This window comes from Oryzias latipes, chromosome 19 (assembly GCF_053564925.1).
Source record: "Oryzias latipes strain Hd-rR chromosome 19, Olatipes_Hd-rR_3.1".
In the NCBI taxonomy this organism is placed as follows: Eukaryota; Metazoa; Chordata; class Actinopteri; order Beloniformes; family Adrianichthyidae; genus Oryzias; species Oryzias latipes.
In genome coordinates, this window is record NC_136255.1 from 19215949 (window position 1) to 19235892 (window position 19944).

At 36.1% G+C, this 19944-nt stretch overlaps 3 protein-coding genes across 11 annotated transcripts in view; 1 reads left to right on the forward strand and 2 right to left on the reverse strand.

Moving 5' to 3' along the window:
* Positions 1-1466: 1466 nt before the first annotated feature.
* fgf21 (fibroblast growth factor 21) lies at positions 1467-2607 on the forward strand. The gene is made up of 4 exons (XM_078937381.1): positions 1467-1728; positions 1851-1928; positions 2006-2109; positions 2184-2607. The coding sequence occupies exons 1-4, from the start codon at positions 1599-1601 to the stop codon at positions 2472-2474; spliced, it is 603 nt and encodes a 200-aa protein (XP_078793507.1). The 5' UTR covers positions 1467-1598; the 3' UTR covers positions 2475-2607.
* A 912-nt stretch (positions 2608-3519) lies between these two features.
* Positions 3520-11026, reverse strand: LOC101160112 (potassium voltage-gated channel subfamily A member 1). Of its 2 annotated transcripts, XM_023949137.2 has the most exons (3): positions 10770-11011; positions 9811-10556; positions 3520-4994 (listed from the first exon to the last, which is right to left on the reverse strand). In XM_023949137.2, exons 2-3 carry the CDS (start codon positions 10495-10497, stop codon positions 4101-4103), a joined length of 1581 nt encoding a protein of 526 aa, XP_023804905.1. In that variant the 5' UTR covers positions 10498-10556; positions 10770-11011; the 3' UTR covers positions 3520-4100. The 2 variants fall into 2 exon arrangements, with proteins under 2 accessions (XP_023804905.1, XP_023804904.1); XM_023949136.2 differs by having other exon boundaries at positions 9811-11026.
* A 2435-nt stretch (positions 11027-13461) lies between these two features.
* Positions 13462-19944, reverse strand: part of kcnc3b (potassium voltage-gated channel, Shaw-related subfamily, member 3b) — a 46310-nt gene continuing 39827 nt past the window's right edge. For 5 of the 8 annotated variants that reach the window (XM_078937376.1, XM_078937380.1, XM_078937379.1 and 2 more), the window contains one exon: positions 13462-18309. Coding sequence is in view for 2 of the 8 variants with exons in the window: in XM_078937380.1 (XP_078793506.1) it covers positions 18296-18309 (14 nt within the window). In the remaining 6 variants the exon portion in view is untranslated. The remainder of the gene's footprint in view (positions 18310-19944) is intronic. The other 3 variants (XM_078937373.1, XM_078937371.1, XM_078937365.1) reach the window with 2 other exon arrangements.

A 19944-nucleotide genomic window follows, 5' to 3' on the forward strand; every position in this document is an offset into this window, starting at 1 on the left:
AACTTTTAAGTCACTTGAAGATAGTTATAGAGCTGCCGTGAGCCATACCTGTCTGTGCTGAAGCCCGGAACCAGAAAAAAAAAAGTTAAAAGGATAAATTACATTACTGAATAAATGAAAGAGTTTATTAGTAACACTTTTCAAAAAAGAATTGACATTAACCATAGATAAAAAATTTGATGATATGACTACAATGTCTCAATATTTTTGTTAAACCTTTTTTTTTTTCCAAAAAACCCAAGACAAATCAGAGACTCCTGTTATTGCAGAAGCAACCCCGTGAAAAAAAATGTGAAAAACAATTTGTGGATCAGTCACGTGATTGCCGCTCTCCTCTGTGGAAGTTTAGCTTACTAAGACTGAAGGTAAGTGCCGTCTGCTGTCCAAGAAATCAGATGGTAAACACTTTTGGGAACCCTATGAGGCAGAAAGCTCTCAGAAAACAGATGTGGACGATCAAACTTGAATTAAATCTGAAAACTTAGTTATGGCCATGTGTTGTGTACAAATGTTACTAGAAGGCAATACTTATGTCAGCAAATGAAAAGCCAGGTTACCTCATATAACATGATATTACTGGAGTTCAAATGCTGCATTTGAGGAACTGTTGCCCTTTTACAATAATTAATAATGCAATAAAACAAAATTAAAACATACAGATTTATCAAAAGAAGAGGGAACATTTTGGCTTCTTACCCCACAGAAGTTAGGGATGATGTCATGCCAAAGGCAACGTTCCAGTTGTTTTTTTGATCAGAACCTTTTTGAGTTCCCAGCCTGAAACGCAGCTTCTCTCTGAAGACTACACAGCTGCAGCACTGTAAACACTTCCTCTGCCCATAAATCAGCATCACCCACTCCTTCCTTCTATTTCTCCACCACACACATATGAGCATGAGATAAACACCTTAAAACCCCAAACAGCTTTTGTCCGTTCCTCCAGTAATTATTTACCATCATTTATTGGGCAAATGACGCAGGGATTCCTTCGTTTTACATCTTCATTGTGAAGTGTTTATTTTTTTGTTCGGAGGACTGAATGGGAAACCAAGAAAGATTACTGTAAAAGTATATTGAAGACGATTTACAAATGCAAAGTGTATTGGGTAATGTCGAAATGTTTTTTCAAAAGTAACACTTTGCAACATGTCTACAGAAAACAATCTGTTATCAGAAGTTGCGTGCTTTTGGAAAGTTTCTGTTTCAGACTAAATAAGTCATAAAAAACAAAAAAATGTGTTATAATAATAAAAAAAAATTATATAAATGACTGAAGCGAATGAAATTCCAAAAGTTCAAATTTTCCAGCATCTTTACTTTTAAACAACTGTAAAAAACCCAAATACAAGGAGCACACAGGTCTTTCTTGTGGCACGCAATTCTGGTTAATCATGTAGAGATGGCTGACTCATGCTTACTTTACCGAAGCACCTCCTTCTCCTAACTCCATTTATAAGAGCACAAATTTGCTTTAGTTACAGCATTTCTCATTCAAACTTAACTATTCTCTATTTATTTAAATTATTTTTTTAGATATTTGTTTTCCTATCTATTTATTATTTTGCTTTCAAAAAGCCCTCTTAAAAAATATTCTGGAAATGCCTCTTTTTACCTGCTTCACATTCACTTTTTTACTAGTTTTTCCACTTTCCTTTGGGTTTTACATCCCAGATTCCAACCCTCTTTTACACTTTAACAGTCAGGACAGAGAGGTGCATCTTTACACAGGTATTTAAAATGTTTTATTGCTAAAAGAACCCTGCTTCTGATGAATAATGAGACCTTGATGCTCCTAAAGGACCTACGTTTAGATTTTTTGATTTTATTTTATTTATTGATTTTTGCTGCAGAAAATCACAGACGTGGGCTTTACCTGCAGATGAACTCGGATGGAAGAGTGACAGGAAATGATGCTCAGACTCCCTACAGTGAGTATTTGGTTGAAACGTTGAAAACTGAAGTGGAGGGTGAAAGGTTTAAGAAGGGATTTTTTTTCTGTTTTCAGGTGTGCTTCAGCTAAAATCAGTCAAACCAGGTCATGTTGTTATCAAAGGGCTGTCATCATCTCTATTTCTATGTGTAGACAGTGGAGGCCATTTAAAAGGACAGGTAAGAGAATCAGAGAAATGTCATCGTTCTGGGATTTTTTTCCCACTTTTTGACTTATTTCTGATCATTGTCAGGGTGTCTATAAAGAGGACGACTGCTCCTTCAGAGAGCTGCTGCTGGCAGATGGATACACTCGTTTCCTCTCCTCCAGTTATGGAATTCCTCTGTCTCTGGCATCGAGGCATTCCTCAGATCGTCCCTCTATCCCTTTCACTCGGTTTCTTCCACTCCGGAATACTTTACCGTCGGAGAGCCTGTCTGAGCAGCCATCCGACAATCAGAGGTTCTTCAACATGGACTCCGATGACCTCTTTGGGATGGCTCTAAATCCTGTAATCAGTCCTCATTTGTCAATGGAAAAGTAAAACACTATTCCAAACAGATTTAATATGTATTTATTTCCGTTTGGATGAAACTGTAGACTTGATTTTGCTGCTTCATCATTGTTGTCAAGTGATAACATTAATATTTATTTATTTATTTGTCATGTGTAATATGTAGGTCTTATTTAAAAGTTGAAACATTTTGTCCGCATTGAAATTACAGATACTGTGTTACATAAAAGTGTAAAAAGATACACTTGAACAACTCAAGTGTTTTTTCTATGACTGAATAAAAGTTAATATTATTTGAGAATTCATTTTGTTCACTCATTGAGCCAAACAAAATCCTATTATTCAGAAATTACAAAATAAATAATTTATGTAGGTCACAAAATGAGCACTATTTTTTGCATTTACCTTTTCTTAAAAACACAAATGATTCAATTAGTTGGTCGAGCATTTCAAATTATTTGTTGTAGATTTATACGACTATTTGAGATTATCAAACATTTTATGTTGTTTAAAATATGCTAAAGGAAACACAACTTTTTTTCTGAAACTAAAAATATTTTGGCCCTGCAGATTTGGTTTTAAACTGTCACATTTCATATATATAGATATATATCTATATATATCTATATATAGATATATATATATATTTTAATGTTTTTGTCATTGCTACACAAATAATACTTGATTAAGCCATGATTCTGCAGCTGCCACATATTTAATTTGTTCAACATTGGAAATGAAACACCCAGTAAGGGAAACTTAAACATTGCAGTAATAAAAAGAAAGCCTTATAAACAGGTTAGTAATATTACTACAAGTTGAATGTGTTTGGCTAATCTGCAATGAAATTTGTTTTATAGACTTTTAGCTTTTCTTATTTTTAAAATAAAACATTTCTGTTATTTATTTCTAAAAAAAAAATCAAGGCAGTTTACTTGTGGAAAGCTATACTTACCTTTACATTAATTATTTCTGTTTTGTTTTACATTTGTATTTCACTGTTTCTTCCTTTATTGACTGACAAAGTGAAACATCATTTCAACAGTTCACACGTTGATTGTATTTAGCAAAAAAATAATTGAAAAACAAAATCTTTATTTGATAGAAATTGGTGAGAGCACAAGTCAGCCCAGAAAACATTATTTTCCATAACTCTTCAACTTTGCACCAAATGCAATATTCAACCAATCAGCAGTGATTATGCCATTCCAGTGGTTTATTTCTTTTAAACTCTAAAAGTATAGCATTTTAACTGTTAATTTAAAAAATGTTGAGCTGTCATCTGTGAGATTTCAGTGTTTCTAGGATGCTTTATTGGTTTGTGGTGACACATGATGACTTAAAGGTCAACAATCTAAAAAGCTTTTAGTAATAATGACTAAGACATCACAGTTTTAAGGTACAAGCTTTTAGAAAATTAGACTAATCCAAGTTTGGCTATTCATAAAAAAGCACAATATTTCAAAAACATGACCCTGAGAATAAAAAACTGACTGAAAATGAGTTTTAAATGTAATTTACACAGCAATAAATAGTTGCAAATCAGTGTATTATTTGGTGGTGTAGGTCTGTAATTATCTCCAACCTGTTTGTAGATCATTGTTCTTATCTCAGTGAAATTTCTTTTGGCTTCTTGGACAAAACAGTCACTTTTGTCTAAACTTGAGTAACCAATGGTTCTCCTAGAAATGTATTGACCTTTCCATACTCCACAGTCAGATCTGCACAACGTCCACCAAGTAAAGTTCCGTTTAAGGGATTGCAGATTCCTTCAGATGCATTATACTCATCTTCTGGATCCCTATCGCCTTCCTCTATTTCATCTTCGTCAAGCTCCTCATCCTCCCACAGCATTGTCTGGACATGATTGTACTCAGTTTGATCTTCACATTCAGTCTCTCGATGGTAAAAGTAGCTGAAGTTGGACACAATGACAGGCACAGGCAGGGAAATAGTGAGCACGCCAGCAATGGCGCACATGGAGCCCACCATTTTACCCCACACTGTGGCTGGATACATGTCACCGTATCCCACGGTGGTCATGGTGACGACAGCCCACCAGAATCCGTGTGGGATGCTGACAAAGTCAGTGGTGTTGTGGTCGGCTTCAGCAAAGTATATGGCACTGGAGAAGAGAATGACACCAATGAACAGGAAAAAGATTAGCAGGCCGAGCTCTCGCATGCTCGCCCTCAGGGTCTGGCCCAGGATTTGAAGACCCTTGGAGTGCCGAGACAGCTTGAAGATCCTGAAGACTCTCACCAACCGGATGACTCTAATGATGGCCAAGGAAGTGCCTGGAGAGGAATCATTGGTTTTTGCTAGCTCTGTTCCCAGAGTAACAAAATAAGGCAAGATGGCGCTGAAATCAATGATGTTCATGATGTCCTTGAAGAAGCGCATTTTACTGGGAGCGCTTGCAAAGCGCATTACAAGTTCAAAGGAGAACCAGCAAATGCAAATGGTTTCCACAATGAAGAAAGGGTCATGGAAAATACTTGGTAAGGATGAACCGTTTTCAGAACCGTTCTTTGAATGTGAGTGGAAATCCTGTGGAGGCAAAAACACAATATACAGGTCAAGTGTTAAATATGCCCAAAAACAAATACCTAAAATCCAACTAACAAAGAAAACAAACTTTAACTTAAACTTTTTCCACTGAAAGATCCTAATTTTAATGATTTTTGTGATCTAACATGCTACATGCAAAATCATTAAAAGTCAGTCAAAGAATAAAGTCTCTGACCAAAAATCCAACCATCTATGATGGTATTAACTGTTCAAAACAACTTCCAAATGGTTTTCCATTTGCCATAAACTAGCACTGCACGCTTTGGAAGTAAAACGATTGATTGATTATTTGTTTATTGATTGTGCTCTCTGTATGAGATAACTCCAGATTCTGCAGGCAGCTTTGGATGTCTCCTATCTTTTCTATTTATTGTAACCTGTAACTTCTGCCTCCTGCCCCACAGAAGAGGTCTGACCCCTGCTACTGCCAAAATTTACAATCCAAATTAGGTTAACATGGATTAAAAGTCACATTTTGGTTAAAATTGACCACATAGAATAACATATTTGCATCTCAGTGCATAATGAGTGTATGCAAGAGTTGTATGCCTCTGTATTACAGTAGATTATGCTAACTGTCAGAAACCCATTTACATTTATTCTAGATCTTCAACGTAATATATCTCCAATTGTGGCATTCAGCTTCAGCATGTGCTTCCATCCATTCATTTTCAGAGCTTGCTAAATCCCTTTTAGGGTCATGGTGTTGCTGGAGCCAACCCAACTACTGTTGGGCAAAGGTGGGGTACACCCAGAACAGGTCGGGAATCTGTGCATGGCCCAGCATTGGCTTTTAAGCATATAAAGAACTATTTATGAAGTTCATTGTTTCTGCTAAGGAGAAACCCTTTGTAAGTATTAGTCCATGGAGAATGTTTAAAAATAGTTAAAATATTTAGTTTTATTGACATTTATATGTCATTTCTACAACTTAGTTGTTTTATGATAAATACATTTAGTCAGTAAGTTTTGTGTTTTCATCAAATTTTTTTATCTAAAGTCATTGTTTTAGTGCCAAAATAAGGTAAATTACTGGACGGTCTCACTAAAGCCTGATTCAACTAACCAAACAAGTATCTGGTTTAATTTTCTGTTGTCAAGAAAGAAATATAGACGTAATACCTAAAATTACAATTACAAAACTTTTACAAATCATTGTAAACATTTAACTGCAATGTTGTTGGTCTCTTGCCTCCAGAATCCTTTTTTTTTTTGACTATTACGCTTTTTTTTTTTTTAGATTAATGTTTCTATTATTCAGTACAATGTTGCTGTACTTATAAATAAAAATCCTAAATATTTTTTTATGTTTTGTCAGAATTTTATTTCACAAAGATTTCCGCATAGTTTGAAGGGATTGAAAACATTTTTATCAAAGCTAATAACAATTAAAATACAGTGTAAGTTGAGTTATAAATTATAAGTTACACAAAAATCAATTTAAACAGCATTAAATATGCTTTTCATAATGACAAAAAATAATAGTATATGAATAATTAATATATTTCATTTTTCTAAGTACATTAAGTTTGGATAAAACTTTGTTAAATGCAAGTGACTGTTGTCATCCAAGTTTTTATCTGAATAACTATTAAAAAATGAATGAATGAATGAATTAACTGACATGGATCGTCATTGAGAAGAGGTTATTTGTGTTGCACAATGCCAAAGGAATTTAATGTTACATAGTTCCACCATATTAGACTACAGATTTATACTTTCCATGATTAGTGGTTTGATTTATGACTCATAAATTGCTATTTTTTGCCTAGTGTACAGGCATCCTGTGTCCTCTTCAGAAATGTTTAATCCCCCCACACTGTAAGCTGCCTTTGATATACTATAGTCGAGGAGCTGTGGTAGAATACTGTGTTGAACTTCTCTTTGACACCTTCTTGTTGCTTCTCCCTTTTGGCAGCATCATAAAAGTGTTTGACATATGCAGCTTTCCAATCTTGTTTTCAGTCCACCTGTCGTTCCATCTGCCCTGTCAGTTAGCAATATATATTCTCACACTGGATGGAAGATTCACACTCAACGTCAAGTCCAAAGCATGATTACCAGTGGAATATATATATATAAAAGGATTTGTTTAGTTTGCCATGTTGTAAAAGATTTCGTTGTAGTTTAAATAAACTTTAAGTTTTGATTTTGACTTTCAGTAGCAGGTCACTGACAGTGTTTATTACTAAAGGTGTACACCTACAGAACATGTTGATCCAAGGGCTCTCCTAAGACTAAATATAACTGAGAGAAATCTCCGCAGAGAAACATGAGTGGCTCACTGCACTGCTCCTCGTCTATCGTCTCCTTTGTCACTATTCCCATCTCGCTTGGCTGCTGCTGACGGCTAGCATTGCAATGCAGTTGGGTGAGTATACCAACTTGCGGAGGAGTAAACTAGAGTCGGTTTCCTGGCAGCAGAGCCGGCCTGGCCCAGCACAGCATTCCTGAAGGAAAGTGTTAACATGAGCCAGACTATGCTACCCATCCTGGAAGACCTTTCATTTTCTGGTCATGAGCCACCCAACGCTTTGGCTCACCTTTGCTTAAGTGTAAGGTCACATGTGACCAAACATTAACACAACTAACTGTCCCCTGTCTCTTTCTCCACTTTCTATCATTAGCAAATCAGACCCTCCCATTACCCCTTGTACCCTTTAGCACTTCTTGAATCCAGATCAGATTTAACAGCGACTAAAATAATCACACTTTAAGCTTCCTGGAGACTCTCTTTTTCTTTGGTCTGCTTCCAGACATTTTGCTCAGTTGCTTCTTGTGCCAGACTTCCTCTGCCAAACACGCTCTCTAAGTTTGTGTTTATTTAAACACCTGCTTTCCGTCATATTGTGTTTCCACCAACCCAAATACTTAAATCACATTTGAAGGAGTGCCATGTGTCCTGATTGTTTGGACGTTTCTACAATTGTTAAGGGTCTATTTGGGTGTTAACCACAAATAAAGAAATCTTGATAGGAAAACGGAGAAAATGTCTATTTTTAATGTTAAACTGCAAAGAATATTTTTTAAAAACAATGCTTGAACAGAAAATGCTTTATAGCTTATGAATGTTTACATTAACATTTGTGACGTATTTCTTTTTTTTTTTTTTGGATAACAATTATTCCCCCTAATAATCTTATTATGCACAATTGCATTTTCACAAGTGCTGGCTGTGCATTGCTGCAAGATGATGGCTGTATGTTGTTTGGTCATACAGCTGCTTTTGCTGGAAAATTCCCTTTGAGTTCACATCCACACTTCTTTTAGTGTGTTTTAAGTGTCTGGGTTTAATAATCTATGCATGTATTTTGTATTTTTGTAGTCTGCTGCCAGCTTTTGTTTATACAACAAACACCTGTAAAGATCCAGCCAATAATACTGACTGTTATCTTTAGAGTTTGAAACAGCCATGGGTGTGGCTATAGGCTATCTGGATTAACTCATTGGACAGTGTGAACACAACAATATTGATTGACTTGAATTAGAATTTCTGGTGAGAAATTCAACTTTACACAGCTGTTAGTGGTAATAATAGCCCAATATATTGTACCTTCAGTGAGGAAGTAACTCTCACAGTTTAGTTTAGATGCCCCACCTTTTTGAAGATAGCCAATGAATTAAAAAGGGTAAAGGCTTTGTTGAGGATCAGACACATGGGGGGGGGGTTGAAGTTGAAGTGTGTTGTGTATAATTTTCTTCACAACAGTAGTTTTAACAAGGAGATTTTTCAGAAGTTTCAAAAGTATGAGCTTTGCCCATTAGGAAGGGCTCTCTACCTGCACTGCACATCTTTTGCTTTTATTTTGAAAATGTAATAGGTTAGATCTTATGTGCTGTTCTATGAAAGACCATCTGTTTAAGCTCAAGCAATGCAGAAAAAAAAAGCTTGGAATTTAACTTCAACCGAGCCTCCTCATTTTCTTCTCCTGAAATGAAATTCAATGGGAGGACTGATTACAAGAGGTTGGTTTTTAAAGAGAACAAATTCTCATTCTCATCTAATATTGTCTAATAAAGTCCAAATTCACACGAAAAGTAATGTTTTGTTCAGGTTGGTTACGCTTGATGTTTATAGGTTTATTTTCTATTCATCCAAACCTCTGGGTATTTTTCTTTAAAATGTGTTATTTTGATCAAAAGGCTAAAAATTAGGAGCAGTTTTTTTAAGTTGAAGTTGAGTGGACCGACAGATGGACCCAACAATACTCTGCCACACACCACCACCTTCACACCAGGCTTGGAAAAAACACATTCAGGTGACCGCTTCCAATGAAAACTCTGTGTATACGCACATGAACTGTCGTGTTTACCCATCGCTATGAACGTTTCCATTTTGAGGCTCTTCATACACATATTTGGTAGTGATATTGGAGAGATGTCCTTTTCAAAACATAGAAATGCTAACTGATTGAAAATTTGTTTGTTCTTGAATGCTCCACATATGCCTGGTGTGAATGTAGCTTACGAATCGTCTATTTTTATTAAGTTAGACAGGGCAGACTCCAGTCAACATCCCCAAGTCACGCTTCAGATTTTTTTTTTTTTCACACCAGCAATTATCCGTCCAGTATTTGTAAGTCTATGTCTTTCCAGCAGCACATTATTATATTATGTTTGCGCCCTGACTAGAATGAATTCATTACTGCCATGACTGCTCCAAGTGTCTCTGGGCCTTCAACATTTGTTCCTCCTTAATCGACTGTATAACATCAATGCCTATAAAAGAGACCTAAAACCTGTTTTAGAACCATCTGACTTTGTCAAACACGATAAGAAAAATTATAAGTCAAACCTCTTTATCAGCTTTCAGGGCAGGGATTGTCTCCAGACAGAAGATGAGGATAGACAACACGATCACCATGACGCTGATGATGGCGATGATTCGAGCACCTGATGAGGATTCTGGGTGCTCAAACAGCATCCACAGTTTTCTCTGGATCTCGTTGGATGGTAAAGGTCTCTCCTCCTCTTTTGGGAAACCTTCATCTTCCTTAAAGCGATTCAGGATTTCCTCTCCAAGCTCATAGAATCTGAGCTCATCCATGAAAATGTCCAAGGGTATGTTAGCAGGCCTGCGAAGCCTGCCGCCCGACTGGTAAAAATATAAGATGGCATCAAAACAAGCTCGGTTACGGTCCAAGAAGAGCTCATTTCGAAGTGGATCAAAGTATCGTGATCTCCTCCTAGGATCACCAAGCATGGAATCTGGGAACTGGGCTAAGGTACGGAGTTGAGTTTCGTAGCGCATTCCTGAGACATTGATGGCTAGTCTTTCCCCCAGCACCCATCCGTTTCTCCATAGGATACCTGAACGTCTGTCTTTTTTCCTTTCTTTTTCATTTCCGTTGTTCTCCTTCTCTCCTTTTTCCTCACTGTTAAGCTGGTTCTTCAGATGTTTGTCTTTCTCTACATGCTCCTCTTTTACTCCATCATTTCCATTGTCGGCCTGTTGGTCATTGTTTTCCATTGTTGATTCCATCCAAATCCCCCCCCCACAAAAAAAATCTAAGAGTCAATTTTCAGCAAATTTTTAAACACCTGGACAAAAAGTAAAACCAATCAAGAATCAATATTAATAAGTCAACAAGTCAAGGCAAAGTAAAAACATGGGAGGACTTATTCAGAAAAGTCTGTTTGGTCAATTTTTTTTTAAAATTTAGTATTGGAATAGATTTTATTCTTTAAAAAAAAAAATGAATAAAAGACAAACAAGCAAATGTGGTGTTCCGCATGAACACAGAAGTCACTCACTGGATGAAAAACAGCTGCTGACAGATGATGCCCCCAAAAAATCACATCGCTTGCCTCCTTCGACTCATCAGGTTGCCTTATCTTGTCTTCATCCTGTCTGCCTGTCACATGCACATCAGCTCCCGTTTGCTTGTGGTCAGCACAGGTTCCTCTGTGTCAGGTTAACTCACTATAGCGGACTGGACACCAACTTAGCTTCCAGTTGTTTGCTTTGGGAACACAGAGGATCGTGCCCTGTCCCTTGCTGTCTCACGTTGTCCGTCATGAAAATTAGTGGGAATGCTGCCGTGCTGAAATCGGACCCCTAACGGATCCCTCCTACCCCTCCCTGTTCTTTCGCTCCCTTTTAGCCATGAGGCATGACAACATTCAACCTTCATATCAAATGTCACATTCGTTCCGCAAGGAGCGGCTCCTTGACAGACAGGAAACTTGATTTGGATTTATTGTTCCATTCTAATACAAATAAATCTGTTAAAACAGAAAACAATGTCACAATCATTTATAAAGGTGACAGTAACATTCACATGGAGTAAAATGAAGTATCAAATTGCCATTTAAGGGGAAATATCACATTTATCAGGGCTAAACAGGCATAAATTAAATCAGATTTTCAACAGAAGATGTATCGTAAAAAAATCTACTATATATTCTCTAAAATCTTTAAAGACTAAATTATTTTTTGTTTCTTTCGAGCATTTCTGAATAGTTTTGTCATATTTTCAAATTTTAGAAATTTACTTAAAAATGTCATAAATCTTACTGCTTATTCTCACTTTTTCATTGTTTTCTTTAGTTTTTAATTTCTTAATTTATATTTGCTTGACAAGGAAATTAGATTTTTGTTTTTCTTCCAATTTTCTGAATTCAGTCGATTAAATTCAGTTGTTAAATAGTTTTTTTCTGTTTTGTAATAAACAATCCGCTCATGTTTTGTATAATTTACTTCCTGTTAGACCTGTCTTCATTCGTCAAGTTCTACAATCTCTTCTACTTTGTTTACCATTCATACATGATGGACTAAAATAGATGTTTCATGGTTTAATTTATTAAAATACTAAAGTTGACTCATAAAATAATCGCTTCATAAACTGAAAAACCTTTACCAGGAATTTCTGAAAAGTGTCAGTAAAAAAATAAGAATATAACTCCGCTTGTAGTTAAGGTTAGCAGGGCTTTATGCATGTTCCCTTTTAATGTATTTAGACTGTGTCACACAGTTTATCACAGTCTCACAGGCTGACAAAGACTTTTCAGTCAAAGTGGGGATAAGTGTCTTATTCAAGGACAATAACTGTCAACGAACTCTTTGACAGAATACAGCCTCTCTGTAGTCATATGTTTCTGTTATAAAACTTGATTTCATTTAAATGTTTATTAATAATTTTAGATAGTTACACCCATTCCAAACCCATACAACAGATTAGCCTCATCTAAGTATTTGCTATAAAGATCATTTTAATGAGGAAATCGCACAGCTCTGATTTTTGGGTAAATTTTGAGATACATAAAATAATCGTACTTCACTGCTTTTCCTGATAAACAATCAGACAGTACTACTTTTTTCCACCAGAGGGAGGTGAAGGTTTTTTTCTTTTTTTATACATTTATATTGCAGGGAAAATACTGAAAGAGGCTTTTACTGACATTTCCTCACAGCTGCCTTCACTTAGTGGAAAACCTCACTTCTCATAGGGCTGATGGGTCACATGAAAGTTTGATCACGTTTCAGGAGCCAATGAGATCCTTAAAAATGCCTTCAGTGCCATCTAAAATATCTACGCAGTAAAGTGGAGGAATATAGATTAACCTGTAGAAAATAATCTTTTTTTGCTTCAATTTTAAACCTTTAGAATCCTTACAACTGCATCTCATTATAATGCACTATGTAATTTACTTTAATTGCTCTTTTAATACCTGAAATCTTTAGAACTGTAACAAAAGTCCAGTAGAAGAAAACAAAAAAAAATTTTCAAGCTCAATGTTTTTACAATTAAGCTGCCCATATACTTAAATAATTATTTTAAAAACCAGACAGATGATTTAAATAAAACATCAATCCGATTTAAACAGCAAACCTTTTGAAGTTCTTTGTCTGAAATTCTACTCAAAAACGTAATGTGATACAATCTAATGCAGCTGATTTGTTTGTTTGTTTGTTTGGGCATCTCTTTAAAAACTTAGAAAATGCAATTTTTGCGTTAATTTTCACAGAGGAGGGTAAACAGATCCAGTGTGTCGGATGTTTGGATCAAGTTTCAGCTACTGGATATGAAACAGCAGGAACTCTACCGGAATTATCACATCAGTTACAGAAAGATCAGACACAGATGACTTTAACATCCTGTAAAGGATTACGTGTTTAGCCCAAAAATAGAGACAAAGAACAATCCCTCACACTTATAAACTTCTTGTCTTGCATTGAAACACAGCATGTTCTCAAACCTTCAGTCTCATCTGATCTGTCATGCTTTTGTTTCTCGGAAGACTTTGGATTTTCATTCTGCCTCCACTTCAAGTGTTATCGTGTCAGTCACTGTGACATGGTTTTGTGCTCCTGACAAGGGCATGGATAAACTGTCACAATCAGAACAAACCCCTTTTATCAATCATGCTAAATTCCTTTGTACAAAATCCCCCATTTCAGTTAAAAAAGAAAAATCTGCCTACTCAACAAAAGAAAGACACAAAATCAAGGTTAAATTTTCATTTATTTTAAGTCGACTTCAATGATTTTTAAGCAGTTTTAATGTCTCTGAGAAAAGCATCTCCCGACTGTTAATCAGTTATTCCTTCAAGCTGCTATGAAGATTGGTTCACATTAGATCGTGTTAACATTCATACATAAGTCTCAATAGTAGAAATATGTTCAATTATGATGATTTATTGATATGTATCTATTTTTTCTTGAAAATATAAAAAGATAAGTAATGAACATTCCATTGAAATATACTTTATACAGTTCTTGATGATTTGTTCTTTGTGTCCCAACATTTCAAAAATGAAATCTGGCTTAAGTCACAACTAGATGCTCCAGTGACCTCCTCTTCTTCCCATTCACACTCCTACTAAGACCACAGTACAATGAACCAGTACTTAAGTCTGTTTTATACATTTGATAGCATGTAAAATTAATCTTTGGAATGCTTACATTAATGCAAATAACAATAAATGGTATTTATGTATATAGATTTGATGCTTTTTTTCTAAAGAAAATAACGTTTAGTACGTTAGAAAAATGTATTCAGTTTGATATAATTTCCTCTAAAATAAATCTGGTCATATTAATTTGTTAAAATAAATTATCTTTAGACAAGACTGATTGCTAGGTAATTCTATGGAAAGCCATAGCGCCACTACACATGTGGTTGCAATCATCTGAACTGATGGCTGCACAGCAATACAGTAAGTGTCAATCAGCGGCATTCGTGGTGCAGATTGCATACAATTTCCCCAACAAAAAGGATCATACGGAAACATATTAAACAGAAACAGGCAAGAAGAAAAGAAATTGGACAGGATGTAAGTGGGAACAATCATAGGACAGCCTCTAAAGAACCTACAGAGGAAATGTCATAATAATGTGCTGAAGCACAGTTACTGTCTATGCGACCTACTTATCATCTAAAGCATTTTTATTTATTTGGGTTGTATGAGGTGGTATGTTCTCTAACAGATTGCAACTCTTTTGGAAATAAAACAGACTTAGCACTCTCGACATTGTAACCCATTCGGCTGAACGTGTCTAAATCAAATGGCAGTATTATGCATTGGAAAAGAAAGACATCTTTTTTCAGTCTCACATTGGCAGAGCAGTCACAAAGTGGAGGAATATAGACATGGCTGGCCTAACAGTGAGGGAATGCTGTTAGAAAAAGACACTACGTGGCCAGAAAAGCACAAACAGCTGGGTGAAGCACAAAGATTTCACAGCTGTGCACACTACCTCTAAAACGCTCATGAACATCCATGTGACCATCCGAGCCATAGTAGGCCGATGCCTTCAAATAATGGGAACTGAAAGCTTCAAAAGAGAGAGGACCAAAACAAAACCATTTCCTGCAAATTGACAAAAGTTTACACACCCTGTAAAACCAGCACATTAATCAACAGAGCTGTTTAATACTGTCAGAAGTCTATATCACAAGGACTCTCATGTTCTGGTGAGCCTCCCACTGAAATAAACTGGGAATGGTAAGAGGACCATTCAGCTGCCTGAGCTGAGCCCCGGACCAGCAGGGTCTTAAACTCACTAGGGATACAAATACTGCTTGATTCTAATCTATCTTCTCTTCACTAGTAACCTCCATCTCTCACTCTCTGACATCATTTTTGGAAGCTCTGAGTCTCTTTGATTTGCTCTTCTATGGCGGCATTGTGTACGGCAACGAGCTAGCCAGCAGGAGACGGCAACTCTAAAAAACAATGGTGGATGCAAAAGACCTGACCATCTAAAGGAACAAAGACGAGCTACCTCTACACACTCATGCTGACACTGCGAGTGTGAGTAGTTTTCAGTTGCCTCTCTGAGGAAGACGTTTCTGCTCTACATACAACACGGCACAGTGTTTATATTTACCGGGGCAAGATTCATGACAATGACAGAAGGTTAGGGGGAAATGTCAAGACTCCGTTCCCCCTTAAGAGAGATTATCAAGTCATAATGCATGCGTTTTTTTACACATCACTGTGAGGTGTTCACATTATTGTTGCCTATATACTAGAATTCATTATGATTAAAAGAAACTGCAAAAACACCTACATCCACACACTATTGGCACACCTGAGTCCTTAAAACAACATCAAAACTTTGGAATGGCAGTTTGTTCCACGCAAAACCTGAAATCTTTCCTGATTCTTTGAAAGTGTAGCATCCTCCCTTATGTCACTAATCTTTACTGGGTGAGCTACATCTAGGATTTTGCTTTTCAACTCAGTGCAAGTGGAACGGAACTGCCTATCCTAACAAAACCCTTCCATCCATTCAGGGCACTCAAGGCCCTTTGAAAATCCTCTCAAGGCTTGAGCTTTGAAGACGCTTCAAGGACTCGAGGTTCTCCGTTTTTACCTGCTACAGTCATGTGACAACTCTAGTATTATTGCCAAATTAAAGTAAAGAAAGCAAACCATGACTACTTATCAACACTGTGATATGGAGAGCTGTTGTTTTAGAACTACTGCTGTTCTGCTACGGAAGTTGTGCAAAGAAACTCAGAAAGAAACATGGTGATCAACAACAATAAGTGTCCTTTGCACAGATGCTACAGGCAAAGGCTATTGATTGAATATTTTAGAAAATATACTGCGTAATGCATTACAAATAAAAGTATGGCAGAGATCATAAACACTGGAATGAAGAGTGTAGGGCAGTAATAGCAGAGAGATTTCATTAAACAAAACATAGTTTTGGGGTGTACTTTGCAAACATACATGTTTCAATATTCACATTTTTTTACTTTTCAAAACAAAATATAGCTCTTCTCTTTCATTATAATCTTTTTTTAAAACATTAATTGCATATAACACTTTTTTAATTGTTTTATATATACTTTTTTGTATCTCTAGCACCCTTGTCTTCAACTAAGGGCTTGCAGAAAAGACAGTCATGCAAAGTTGTCATGCTGGTAAACAAAGTTACAAAAATGCATTATCTTTTTTTTATTTGTTTTACTTTGTGTCCATCCTTTGTCTTCCCCATGTCTGTGCAAGAAAGACTCAGTCTTTGCTTAATGTTTTTCAAAAAAAAAAACGAACAAAAGAAAGAGACAAAATAGGGAACAAAAAAGACATTTCCCAGTGCTTCTGGGGTAAAAATGTTGCACACCCCTCATGAGGAATATTTATTTGGATCCTTTTTTTTTCTGGAACTCCATTTCACAAATGCAAATCTTCTTTTCACATTTGCGTTGGACTTTTATTCCTGCGTTCCCGGACCTTTCCATCCTCTGACGTCATGAAGAGCTGTAGAATTGTTTATCAAAATATAGATTTGTTCTCTTTGTACACGTCCGTGCTCACTCTACTCTTGGTCCATTTCTTCTCATTTTACCCTTTTGCCGAAAGGCTTTGCTAATCTTTATCTGGACACTGACTTGCCAGTGAAGCAGTTGTTGATAGCAAGAGGGACAAGAGAGAGACAGGGCAGTATGCGTCTGGAGAATGTTATGCCGTATTGGCAGTGTTGATCTCTATGTTGGGAAACATATTTGTCAGATTGGTCCCTTTCAAAATAAGACAGGAGCTGAAACCAGTCCTTGATTATACACACCTGTGTGGGAGAATTCACTTTAAATTAGGCAGGCTAGCACAACAGACTGACGTCACTGTTTCTTTTGATTCTGTGAGTCATTTGTTTTTGTGACAGCGTCAGTCTGTTAACGATAAGAAAAGACTTAATTGTGCATATGTGCATCCAGATGTAGGATGAGTGGCAGTTAAAGAACAGAGGGACAATGGTCAGTTTAACAACGAGGCTTCTGTCCTCTCTGCATTGAATATTTCTCCCAATCTACTATACAATACAGTTGGCCGTTCAGCAAGTGCATGCCATAGGACCTTTGGTATCCCACTTAGATTTTCGTGCAAGTCTACATGAGTACATGAGAGATAAAATGGGCCTTTTTCATCCACGGTGAGAGATTACACATCCATGATTTGAGCTGATGCTACATATGCTTCATTACCACAGGTGAGGGGGGCAGTGTTTCAATCTCATTGAAGCTAATGGAAGACACAGGTTCTATACAAGTGCTAACTTTGACACAGAGCTGTTTGAGGGTGCTGTTCAATACAGTGTGATTGATCTCATAATTGTGCATTTATGGGATGTCATGTAATGAATAAGGTCCATCTTTTGACTCTCATGTACTCTTTCTTTTTTTTTTCTTCACTGGAAAGCAACCCAAGAGGAAAATGACATCTAGAAGATCCGTTGAATGCATAAATTCCTCAGTATGTGAGCTGTTGATGGATTGAATCCAGCCAACAGATGCTACAATATGTTAGCAGAGATGCTACATTGTTCAAGCAATCCAGTTGAAGACAATTGTTTTTTTTTTATATCCTTTTCATTGTTTTGTTTTTTCCAGAAACTCATGGAGGTTCTCAGCTGCTCAGAACTGTCGTCAGCGCCGAGTTGCTTAAGATGGGTTTTATAATGTTACCAAGAGGAATGCCATCTGGAATGTGTAATTAAGAGTCCTTTCCTCTTCAAAAGTGTGTCAGTGCTCAGTATGTTTGCAAAAAAAAGAAGAAGAAAAAAAGGACGTGGGAAGAAAAAATAGTCAGTTGGAGAGTAGTCAAAGGTGTGGATGGAAATCCAAGAGCCTGTTTTGGTAGCAGTGTAAGGAGCAGACCATGTAATATATATATATAGATTTTTTCTTACTCAAGATTAACCTCTGGTCTCTCTTGTCACCCCAAAGATCTCCTTTAAACTGTCCATCCGTGACATGCTGCTGCTTAGGTGGCTTCCACTGCAAATTTGTCTACTGGTTACCGACTCCTCATATGAGAGAAGGCGAATGCTAGAAACTTAACACTGCAAAGACAAAAACAGAAATCTGTTACCATTCAGTAAACATACAATATGTAAAAGAAAAGTAAGAACACCAACACTCAGCTTGTAACATTATGAGTAATAGTAGTATCTAAATGGATTTATAGTAAATGTATGTTTAAAACTAGCCAATTATTTGGATTGCCACAACACAGTTTCATAATGTTACTGTCATTATGCAGAAGAGTGTAATAATCAGGGATTACCATTACCTGTGAACTGCAGGTTAAACTGTGTCAGAATGAAGTACACACGTTTAAACAATAACTACAAGAAGCTACAAAAACACTCTATGGCATATAAATGCGCACACAAAATATTAGCATGTACTGCAAGTTAGAGGTAAACAGCAAAAAGAGAACTTTAGACATTGAAATTGTGGTTTTTAAGAACAAAAACAGCAAAGTAAGTGCATTAAAATCCCAGCAAGCTCACCTCTATTCACCAAGTTACCTGGACATGTGCAAACATTTTCAACTGAATGGATATTTAAGTCCAAAAATATTTTCTGATAACTGTTACTTAACAACAACAGTTCTAAAGGGGTTTGCTATTATAAATAATTCCTGTATATTACTGGATGATACTTTATCAACATTGATGCGGCGTCATTTGCAGACAAATGTCATGATTACTACTTTTCCAGCGTCCTCTTCATCTTGTTCTTCTTTCCTTCTCTGCACAGATGATTATTTGTCCGAAGTCCATCGTTTTAAGAAAAAAAATTAAAGAGACGGTGCACACGTGGACATTTAAACACTTTGTATGAAACATATCTTCTTAATTTGGTCCCTATTAAAGATCGAGTATTGTATTTGATTAGGATTCACAGCTTAGTGAGTGAATGTGTTGATGCAACAAGTTAATTAATAGTAAATAGGTGCAAATTTGAATAAAGCCAAAAAGTCAAAGGGCAGTCATTTGATAAACACTAGTAGATTTGTTTTTTATTTAACTGAGAGATTTTTTTTAAAATAAGTATGGAATAACAGCTGACGAAAATGCATACGTCAAAGCCATTATCCCGCTAATCATTTAATCCACTTTTTTTAAAAAAAGGTGTGCCAGCAAAGGCATTATTTTTTAACCAGCGACATTCTTTTTCTGGTCAGTATGCGGAATTTTTAAGAATTCTAAAATACTGGTTGCATCTTGTGGAAATGTGGCAATGGAATTGTGTTTAAAAGCTAAAAACATAAATTATAATTCATCAAAAAGATCTTTTAAGATCTACTCAAATTATACAAGTACAATGTAATATTAAGAATAAACCAGATAAAATAAAAAGAGAAAAAATCTTAAACATGAAAACAGAAACAGCTCCACTCCAGATGAAATTGTACATATTGGATCATTATGGTCAACACTCACAAGCTATAAACTTCATTCCATATAACTTTTAATGTTTTTAGATGTGTAAATACAGATTTTTACATACAATGTAATGACCACTGATCTATTCAAGCAGTGCTTTAAAAATGTAGCTAGTTAAATCCAGCTGGGTTGTATCCTGAATGACATCACAGCCTAAAGAGGCCTCATAGAGGCAACAAATGCCTTTTTTTATTAACAAGAATATTTATTTATCACAACTAGTGATCAAGATTACATCTAAAC

What these genes read in the sequence shown, in the direction of transcription:
- LOC101160112 (XM_023949136.2), bottom strand. Translation starts at nt 10,497, where the DNA reads ATGGAATCAACAATGGAAAACAATGACCAACAGGCCGACAATGGAAAT. An exon ending in CCCTGAAAGCTGATAAAGAG is followed by an intron (nt 4,995 to 9,810) that starts GTTTGACTTATA and finishes TTGCCTCCACAG; the next exon opens with GATTTCCACTCACATTCAAA.
- fgf21 (XM_078937381.1), top strand. Translation starts at nt 1,599, where the DNA reads ATGCCTCTTTTTACCTGCTTCACATTCACTTTTTTACTAGTTTTTCCA. An exon ending in TGATGCTCAGACTCCCTACA is followed by an intron (nt 1,929 to 2,005) that starts GTGAGTATTTGG and finishes TTCTGTTTTCAG; the next exon opens with GTGTGCTTCAGCTAAAATCA. An exon ending in GAGGCCATTTAAAAGGACAG is followed by an intron (nt 2,110 to 2,183) that starts GTAAGAGAATCA and finishes GATCATTGTCAG; the next exon opens with GGTGTCTATAAAGAGGACGA.